At 55.1% G+C, this 10428-nt stretch overlaps 1 protein-coding gene across 1 annotated transcript in view; it reads left to right on the forward strand.

Annotated features, from left to right (window-relative positions):
• The window catches only part of AFAP1L2 (actin filament associated protein 1 like 2), a 110977-nt gene that overhangs the window by 75005 nt on the left and 25544 nt on the right, over window positions 1-10428 (forward strand). Inside the window, exons 2-5 of the mRNA XM_045291310.1 lie at window positions 1114-1242; window positions 5908-5982; window positions 7069-7236; window positions 9477-9489. Of these exons, the coding sequence (XP_045147245.1) occupies window positions 1114-1242; window positions 5908-5982; window positions 7069-7236; window positions 9477-9489 (385 nt within the window). The remainder of the gene's footprint in view (window positions 1-1113; window positions 1243-5907; window positions 5983-7068; window positions 7237-9476; window positions 9490-10428) is intronic.

Here is a 10428-nt window from a genome sequence, read left to right on the forward strand (position 1 = left end):
TCCCCCTGTGGGGGGACCCGCCTGGAGACGGATAAAGGAGTGGTGTCTTGGTTCCTAAGACCATCAGAAATAATGCTTTCTGATGGTCTTTGGCGACCACTGTGAAAGGGTCGTTCGACTCCCAAAGGGGTTGTGACCCACAGGTTGAGAACCGCTGCTATACACTAGACACTCCATGAGTGAGCTTGTACAAAACCCGTCCCTTTGTGACTGATGTTGGACTTGTCCTGATTTCAAGGTTCTTGCATGTCTGATTTGCTGCTGCTCCCTCTGGTGTGAGTTACCACCAAGTGGATTCTAACTCATGGTGGCCCTGTGAGAGCAGAGCTGCCCGGAGGGTTCCCAAGGCCCAGATCTGTCAGACACCAGGCCTTGATGACCAGGTAGCTCTGGGTGCATTTGAACTGCCAACCTTTAGGCTAAGTCATCCAGTGCTTGACCCTTTGGGACATGCAGGGACGGAGTTCTCCCCAGAGCTGGGTAATTCATATACCACCTGTTTACCCATTGGCCTGCTGATGGGCATTTTGGTTCTTTCCACCTTTGGTGGATTGTGAGCAGTGTTCAGTGAGCTTAGATGTGCAAGTCCTGCTCGCATGCCTGCTGCCAACTCTTTGCAGGCAGAGACCTCAGAGTGCAATGGCTGGGCCATGCTACCGCTCTGTGAAGAGTGGCTTGTAATCTCATGTGCCCCGGGATCAGATATATGTTTTAGGGAGTCATGCCACTGATCACAACCAGCCTGGGGATGACAGAATTTCAAGGGCAAGAGGGGCTGTCCAGGACGTGAGCTCTGACCCTACCCCTTCAGAGATGAGAGGCCAGTAACAGGCCCAAGAGAATGTGGGTGATAGCAGTGCTGATGGCAGCCCCAGCTCTAGGAGTTCTGCCAGTGGCCCTTGGCCCTTTTGTCTTCCCTGCAGAGCCCCAGGAGGGCCAGTAGTTCCAAGGAAGGACACTCACAGAGAAGGCTGGGTGCCCCTAGCCAGCATGCGGCCAATGGCCTCCATCTCCCCAAAGCCCAGGCGCTGTGACCCCCATGTGCTGATGTCCACTGTGGGCTGGGGAGAGAGAGCTGTCACTCTAATGGCCACCCCTGCTCTGTGTCTCTAGCCCTGGAGCAGCTGTTGACGGAGCTGGAGGACTTCCTGAAGATCCTGGACCAGGAGAACCTGAGCAGCACCGCGGTGGTGAAGAAGGTCAGCCTGGCTGAACTCCTGCGCCTCTACACCAAAGCCAGCGGTAAGTGGGCATAGCCTGGGGATGTCCCAGGAATCTGCCCAAGGAGGGAGGGCTTGCCTGGAGTCAATGCAGCAGCCACTCTGTGAAATTCTCTGGGTTTCACTCCCCCCACCCCCCATCCCCTGGTTAAAAGTAGATGATTAGAATAATAGCTAGCACCTTACTCTGTTGGCGTAGTGGTTACATGGTGGACTGCTAACTGCAAGGTCAACAGTTCGAAACCAGCAGCCATTCCTCGGTGGGGAGAGAGAGGAGGCTTTTGTAAAGAGTTACAGTCTGGGAAACCCCCAGGGGCAGTTTTAACCTGTGAGTTAGAATGAGTTGGAATCGACTGGATGGTGGGTGAGTGAGCGAGGGGGTGGGGCTTTGTGGACAGATATTCTGCTGGGTCTATCACATCTAGCAAATAGGGATCCTTCCCCTACCCCTACCCCACCTGCTGGTAATTCTTGTGAAGTCAAGACAGCTTCACTCCCCAGCTACCCTCCATAAAGTTGTTTGCAGGCTCAGAGCGACTCTGGATTGGCTTTCCGAGGCTCTAAGTCTTCAGAGAAGCAGAACAGCCTCGTCTTTCTCCCGAGGAGTGGCTGGTGGGTTTGAACCGCAGACTTTGTGGTTTGCTTAGTACTGTCACAAGAGCTGTTGGAGGACAAGGACAACCGAGGACAGGAGTCCACGTGCCACCCGGCAGAGCAACTAGGAGCCATGGCCCCTCCTGGAAGTTGGAAAGACTTCCCTCTGCCACAGCTCCACAGGCAGGACCCCCTCCTTGCCACCCGCCGGGACCTGCCAGGCTGCCTCTTCCTCTCCCCTTGGTTCTCGGCTCGGCGGAGTCTGAGTAGTAGCAGCTGTAGAACAGACACTTGTTTGCAGACGCCTGCTGCATCCCCAAACAATCCCCATCAGTAGCCCTTGCCAGTCATCAGAGGTGTTTCTCCCGGCCCCTCCGTCATCCCCTCTGCAGTTCCCCAGGCTGCCTGGAGGTTCCCAAGCTCCTCAGGGCTTTGTAGTGGGTGCGTGACCAACGCCGGCCAACACGCCATCAAGACCGCCCTGGGCGGGAGTGGTGGGTGGGAAACCCCCATGACAAAGCACAGGTGAATTAGGGCTGACTCACCTGTAGGCTGGCTGCCCTGCTCTGACCAAGAACTTTGGATTGTGAAGCCCGCCTCTCTTGAGAATGGAAAAACACCTCCGTGTGTGCTGAGGTCTGACCCACGGTGCTTAGTGCCAACCCCTCTTTCAGAGCCGCCCACCTTGGGCCCTTCCTTGGTTGAATATGCCACGTGGCTTCCTGTAGGAGACCCGATTCCCACCCCCATCTTTGCATGGCCTGATCTCCTAAAGCCAGGCCGCCGCCCCCTGTTTCTGCAGCTTGCAGGACTGGGGGCTGCTGGGACCTGGTCTGGAACTTCCCAGTGTGTGTTACCTCCAGAGGGATACCTGTGTGGCTGCCACCTTCTATGCTCACGAGTGAAGGCCATTGTCCATAGCCATCATATGATCAATGGCCCTCTCGGTGCCCAGTGCAGACGGCAGAGTGGCTATTGCTTCATCTGACAGACAGTTATGGTGGGGGCCATCATGGTTTGATGGTAGAATTCTCATCCTCATGCCCGAAGACCTATGTTCGATTCCCATCCAGGGCGCCTGAAGCACAGCCCCTACCCCTCTCTCAGTGGAGGCCCAGTGGGTTTCAGCAGAACTTCCCGAAGATGGACTAGGAAGAAAGGTCTGGTGACCTACTTCCAAAAAAGCGGCCAAGAAAACCCAGGCCACCCACTGGTCCAGTCCTTCAGCCTGGCCATGAGTCAGAGTATAAAAACAACATTCAAAGCCTACGTTCTGAGTCTCAGTACTACGCTTGATGCGTGGCATGGCACGGCCTGGGTTACATCTTTGAACCCTCATCCGGAGTTGATGGGGACTTGTCATTCTCCTATTTCACCAAGGAGAGGACCAGGGCTTGGAAAGTACGTGGAGAGATAAGGCTACACCTGGCTGAGCAGGTGGCCTTAACCACTGCCCCCCACCTTGCCTCCCCACACGATTGCACAGGTGCGTTGCCATGTTGCAGGGATAGCATCCCCAGGCTCCCTGAAATTACAGGGTAGCCTGCCCCTCTTGGCCTCCAGACCCCCCACATGTGTGTTTTCCAGGACATCAGCTCAGCCTGGCAGGACTTGTAAGAACAGGCAGGCTGTGGGCTCCGGGCCAGCCTGAGATTCTCCTGAATGGAGCTGCCGCTGCTCAGATTCCGTTGTAGTGAGCGTGTGTGTCCATTGGCTCTCGGGCCTTGCTGTTTCTTATGATAAGCGTGGGGTGTCCAGGCCTCTTGCTCTGCATTCTGCCTGGACGGTGCGGTTAAGGAACAGGCCCAGCTCTGTTCTTGGAGGGCGTGGCTCCCTGCTGTGCTCCTAGGCCCACACCAGCATGTGCCCTGGCTTCCGGGGCTCTGGGGAGGTTTAGGGGGCTGGCTGCCGGCAGACAGCAAGAGCTTCAAAGGCTGCACTCTTAATCCAGTGGTTTCCCTTTCAAAGGGGCCAGGCCTTTCTCTTCCACCCCACCCCAGTTCTCTGCGGTGTGTGGGTGGGTTGGGGGGTGGACCCTCTCTGTGGAGCAGGTCAGGTCCTCAGACATCCCATGTTCCCCTTTCCAACAGCACCCATGGCCTCCCGTCCTTTCACACTGCTGGGTGACGATCGGGCTCAGGTTTGCCTTCCACGAAAAACCCAAACCAAAGCAGGTGCCATCAGGTGGATCCCCTGGCCACTCACGTGGTCCAGGGTGGAGCTGCTCCAGAGTGATTTCTTTCTTTTTAAATCATTTTATTGGGGGCGCTTGCAGCTCTTATCACAATCCACATTGGACAGATGTTGCCATCATCATTTTCTAAGCATTTACTTTCTACTTGAGCTCTTGGTATGAGCTCCTCTTTTTCCCTCTTTCTCCCACCCTCGTGACCCCTTGATAAATTATAAATGATTATTGTTTTCATATCTTACACCTTGAGTGTCCTTATTCCTGAAGTATGGCTCACCAAGCCTCCTTGTCTGAACTTCATGGTCCTCTCTTCCAGCCCCAGGGTTGGGGTGGTCCGGCTGCCACCCCCACCTCACCCCCCAGCCCAGTAGGACTGACTTGGTGTCAAACAGACTGAGGCTCACCCAGCTTGTCAGGAAGCTAGCAGTTCGAACCCACCCAGCGATGGTTGACCTAATGATCCGTTTCCTTAGGAATGACAGCCAAGAAAACCCTGTAGAGTTTAGTCCCACACTGGGACCCCTGGGATCGCCATCGGCTCATTGGCAACGGGCTTGAGACACATGCTCCTCTCTCTCTGTCCTTGGGGACCCACGAGGGCAGGCCTGCTGGCTGGAGTCCGGGTGGCTGCCATGAGCAGACTGGTGCAGCACAGCCTCTTTCGCCAGGGGGGTTGAATCGGGGCCTTTGGCTCAGGGCTCTAACCGCTAGAATTTCTCAGCCAGGAGTTTGTAGGAAATGAAAAGTAAGGGCCGGGAGAGAAATACGGGAGGGTTTCTAAAAGTGGAAACTATGGGGCAAGCTGCTTCTCAAGGAGTCAGAAGGGAGGGTTCCTTGGGGGATTCAAGGCAGAGCAAGCCTTGGGAGACCAGCCTCTCTCCGCCAGACAGGCCCTGGGAAGGTGACCCAGCATGCTCAGAAGTATGCTCCAGGGCAGGGCTGTGTGCAGGCAGTTGGTGGCAACCAAGACCCATTCTCAGGGCGTGCACCCCTCCAGACTCAGAGCTCCTATGACTTGGCTGTCTCAGGCCCTCCCTAGAGCACCCTGCAGAGAGTCCCAAGGGAGCTACTTCTGGGTCCTTGTGAGCTCTTTTATCTCTAGACATCTCTCAGATTTCATTAACTCACTCAAGTAATTCAAACTAGGGTAAGAATGACTAATTGAGGGGGGGCGTAATTATCCATTGAAACGAAATGCTGGGAAAACCAGGAGACAGCCCTCAATAAACCAGTGGTTCTCAACCTTCCTAATGCTGTGACCCTATCACACAGTTCATGTGGTGGTGACCCCCAACCATAAAATTATTTTCGTTACTACCTCATCACTGTCATTTTGCTACTGCTACGAATCGGGCAACCCCTGTGAAAGGGTCGTTTGACCCCCAAAGGGGTCGTGACCCACAGGTTGAGAACCGCTGCGGTAAACCATGAGGCAGAATTTTACTTTCTACTCAAGATGTAATTCCTGAAGCTGTCTTGTACCCCCGCCTTGTCCCTGGGCCAGAAAACCAGCAGCCAGCAACTTGGCTTTTTTTTCTTTTCTGCATAGCATCTACCTTTAATCTCTTTCTCTCTCTTTTTTTAATTAAAAGATCATTTTATTGGGGGCTCTTACAGCTCTTATAGCAATCCAGGCATCAATTGTATCAGGCATATTTGTACATATGTAGCCATCATTATTTTCTAGACATTTACTTTCTATTGAGCCCTTGGTATCAGCTCCGCTCCCCACCGCACCCAGCAACTTGGCTTTTAAAAAGAGCTGTCACTTCTCTCTGTTATCGACTCTTTAGATCCACATGCACTGGGCTCTCATTAGGCTTCAGGGGGAACCCTGTGTCTCCTAGAGGCCCTACCCCTCGGAGCCCCATGCCACCCACGTCTGTGGCCTTCCTCACACAGGTGCTGATGAGGAGTACATTTACATGAACAAAGTGACGGTCAACAAGCAACCGGATGCCAAATCCCAGGACAAAGGTAGGGGCTGGGCCTGCGGGTGGGGTGGCCATCCCGGATGAGGAACGGACAAGGCCTGGTGCTGCCCCACTCTCCCCCTTCCAGGCAGGGCACAGACGGGCAGGGCCTGGTGGAGTTGTTTTTGGAAGCCATATTTTGGTGGATGGTATTTTGGGATGATGTATTTTGGGACGTTTCATGGAGGAGGAATCTGCCCCTAGAACCTTCTTAGCTTTTCCCAGCACGGTCCCGAATAGGAAGTCATGATCCAGATGTTCTAGCCAAGCCACTGTTGTCTGGTGCCCTCAGGGGCTTTGACTGGGGGCAGAAGGGTGGTGTCGGGGACTGCCTTCACTCTCAGAGGTCATGTTCAAAGGTGGTCTCGTGGGCAGAGCACCCCAGCTTCTACTTAAGCCATTAAGTATGTCTCCCAGGGTGCCTTGCCTTCTGCTCGGCTCCGAGGAGGAGGCGGGATGAGAACTCGCGTCAATAGCTCCCAAACTTGGAACTCAAATGTCCAGACTTAGTGGGCAGTGAGAACTCAGCAAGTACCCCGAGTGCTCAGCCCTAACAAGATAGGTGTGGGGCGCTTGCCTGTGCCCCGTAGGGGCTTGGAGACCTCAGGCCCCAAAGCCACCCAGGAGCCCTGCCTGAGCCTGACTGTCCCAGGCTCAAAAGAGCACACAGATGACGGGTGCCCCACGGCCAGACCATGATTCTGCAGAACTCATCCACGGGAGAGCTGGCCTTCCCGCCCCTTGGGCAAACTGTGGGCTGGACAGAGCCATAATCACAGGGTAGCTGCCGACAGCGGCTCAATATAGTGGCCACAGGGCGGCGGGAAGCTCCTCGGAGGACCGGAGCCCTGTGGCTGGGCCATTTTTGACGAGGGGTGGATGGGGGCGAGGAAACATGTCAGCAACCCCAAACAAGTTCCTTCCGGGGCACAGGTGCTGCTGCACCCTATTTCTGGAGGAAAAACAGCATCTCCAGGTGCTGCCTGGGTAATTAGCACCTGCTCACGTAGAAGCCACCGTGCAGGTGAGCAGACATTCCCGGAGAGCCAGCCCCCCTCACCGCATCTCTTCTCCTGCTTCCTGTCTGCAGAGCCCGAGACGCAGAGCCTGCTCACCAATGGGGAGCCCAGTCAGCACTCCACAGCCCCCCAGAAGAGCCTGCCTGACCTCCCGCCACCTAAGCTTGTAAGCGTCGTCCCTGAAGCCCTTGTGTCCACTGCCTCAGGCCTGAGAACTCCTTCCCGCTGGGTCCACAGACGTTTGGCATTTTCTGAGAACCTGCCGTGTGCAGGGCACGGGGCAAGGCCACGAAGAGACCGAGCAGAAATGAGTCTGCTCCCTGCCATAGCGGCCTGGCCCAGGTTCCATGTGGGGCTGCTAACTGAAAGAAAGGCCAGCAGTTTTAAACTACTTACCCTAACTCTGCAGGAAAAAGGTGAGGCTTGGGCAGCTAACCACAAGGCCAGCAGTTCAAAAGCACCTATGGCTCTGTGAGAGAAAGATGAGGCTTTCTACTCCCAAAGAGAGATACCATCTCAGAACCCCACATGAGCAGGTCTACCTGTCCTTCAGGGTCTCTGTGCAGCAACATGTCCTCGATGGCAGTGAGTTCAGTACTCAAGGTGCTAGGGATCATGGGTATAGGCTGTGCCACCCCGGGGAGCGGACACTGTGCCAGGATCCCCCATCCCAGACCCATGTGATGGGGCCCTGCTCAGGCCACTGTCCTGCCTGAAATAACAGGTAAGAACATAGAGCCAGTTGAAGATGGTGACAGTGATTGGATTGGGAGCAGCTTGGGCAGGGTCTCTGTTGGCCAAAAACGAAATGTTAGCGTGAAAAATGTATATAGAAGCCACTTCACACAGCCCTCCCTGCCTGAGACCCACCCACGGTGCCCAAGTTCCTTAGCGCCAGCCCTGTCCCCTTCCTTTCTGAATCCGGCCGTGGTGGGTTCCGACCCGGGCAGCAGCAGCTGATGGGCTTACCTCAGGATGGTGTTCACCAGCCAGAGGGTTCTGACCCTGCACTGAGTGGAGCCTGGGGGTGAGCAGAGAGGCCCCAATGTGAGACCAGGGTTCCAGGGTTGGGGAGGACACATCCTTCAATGTTGGCCTTGAGTTTGACTGGGTCCTCCTCCGTCCCCTGTGCTTGGCACCCTGGCTCTGGGTGCCAGTCTGGAGCCTCTGAGCAAGGTGAGGCAGGAAGCACAAAACCTTCCTCCAGGGCCCACTTCCTGAGTCACCTGTGTGTCACGGACCGGGAGTGGTCTCAGTGGTGGCTGGAGGGGAACTGGGTGCTCACTCGCATTGGAAGGATCACCACCCAAGCATACCTGGACTCAGGGTGGCCTTTCTGGCACAGAGACAGACTCCAGGTCCAGGGGACTGACTGCCCTGGTGTGAGCCAGGTCCCTGCTGGTGGGATTTCTCACCAAGAAGATCCCTTCTAGCTCTCCTTTTGATGCCCACCCCTACCACAGGGGGATGGGGAATGTAGTGGGGTCTAGGGATGTGCCCTTCTCGGTCCATGCAGATACCATGGCTCCCTCGGGTCTCCTTCTCTGAGGTCTGGGCGGAGGCAGCCTTAACCCTCAGTCCAGGGCCCCTAGAGAGGAGGGGCAGCAGGGTGAGGGGAGCCACTGCATGCTTGGCCTGAGGGAGGATGAACATGGGCCCCAGCCAGCCAGGCTTGAGTGACCCTGTGGCCTCTCTCCCTGCAACAGAGAAAGCCTGTCCCTCCCCACCCAGTCAGCGCCCCAAAGGGGTGCCCTTCCCCCACCTGAATATGGGACTCACCCCACTGCCTGGCCCCACGGCACCTCGGCTCAATCTCATGGGTGTGGAAGGTGACCCTGGCAGTGTGGTGCCACCAGGTGCTGTGGACCTGTAGGCAAGACAGCCGTCTGCTGGCCATTGCAGGTCCTCCTGGCCAGCACGGTCATCTTCATCCACTTCCTCTCTGACGCCTGCACACTCCTTGGTTCTGATCCAAGTGGGCTGAGAAAAGCGGCTGACTCTACAGAAGGATGTGGACGGCCTGATCAGTCTGGGAAGCCAGGGCTGACCTTGTCCACAAGCTCCCCCACCCACTTGGGCAACAACCACTGTGCACTGTGGGGCAGTCACCTGGGCCGTGGCTCCTCCTCAGCTCTCACGTCTAACTCAAGGGTCAGCAAAAGAAGGCCCGTGTAGGAAACATGGTCTGCCGCCGCCTGTTCTCTGTGCATAGAGCTTTATCGGCACCGGACCACCCTTACTTGGTCGGGTAGCATCTGTGAGTTTTGCCCTGTTAAGGGGTCTTGGTGGCGTCGTGGGTGATACATTGGGCTGTGTAACTGCAGAGCTAGAAGTCTGATCCCGCCAGCCGCTCCTCAGGAACACGAGGCTTTCTACTTCTATAAAGATTCCCAGTCTTGGAAACCCACCGGGGCTGGTCTCCTCTGTCCTACAGGGTCATTGTGAGTTGAGAATCGGCAGTGAGTTTGGATTTTTTAAGTTTCTCCTTTTGAGTGAGATTTTGCATGTTTGTCTTTTCTTAAGCCATCAAAAATGAATTTTTTATTGAGCATTGGAGTGGGCCGAGCACAGTCTAATCCGTACAGCAGTCCCGCGTGCTAGGGTTTTCTTTTCTCCCCATTTCACAGCGGAGGAAATTGAGGCATGGGGAGGTGAGGGAGCTTTCCCAGAGTCCACACAGCTCGAAGGCGCCAGGACTCAAACCCTGGCCCTGGAGAGTGGAGTCCTCACCATCTTGCCCCCAACCTCTTGGCAGAGAGAGACCATTCTGCATTTATACCTAGAAGTGGTATCGTATTGTGTGTGCGGTGGAAGTTTACACAGCGAACTCAGGTTCCCCCTGAGCCGTCTCTGCACAGATAGCCCAGGGGTCTTGGTCCCACTGTCTACAGTGGGTCCTCATTCTCATTCCTTCCTCTGCTGGCTCCAGCTCCAGTACTCTGGTTTCCTTGCCTCCTTACCTGCTCATCTTTGCCTCGGGATATTTGGGGCCACTTGGTTTCCTATAGGTGATTCTTAAAAGAGCTTAGTATGTATAAGCGATATTCTCTATTTTATGTACTTGCCTGTTATTTAGCTAAAAGGTGATACACACATTCCCCAGGGGTAATTTTGGTTAAGATTTAGAGCAGCTCAGAGTGACAGTCTTGGGGAATCCTCTTGTCTCAAATGGCCTGGGAAATCTGGACTTTTGAGAACTGGTGTTCTGTTTCCTTACAATCTATCAGACTCCACCTGTCGTGGCCCTGGTCACAATCGTTGGTAGTGGTAGCGGGGCACTATCTAGTTCTTCTGGTCTCGGGGTAGACGAAGCCACGGTGTATGAAGAGTAGTGTTTACCACCGTGGGTGGTACCAGCCCCTGGACAGCTCTGGAATGATCGAAGACGGCTATAAAAGCAGATACCTAGACTTTATCCTGGAGTACAGACT

This window comes from Echinops telfairi, unplaced genomic scaffold (assembly GCF_000313985.2).
Source record: "Echinops telfairi isolate 266 unplaced genomic scaffold, ASM31398v2 ScPeMD7_70;HRSCAF=299, whole genome shotgun sequence".
Lineage (NCBI taxonomy): Eukaryota > Metazoa > Chordata > Mammalia > Afrosoricida > Tenrecidae > Echinops > Echinops telfairi.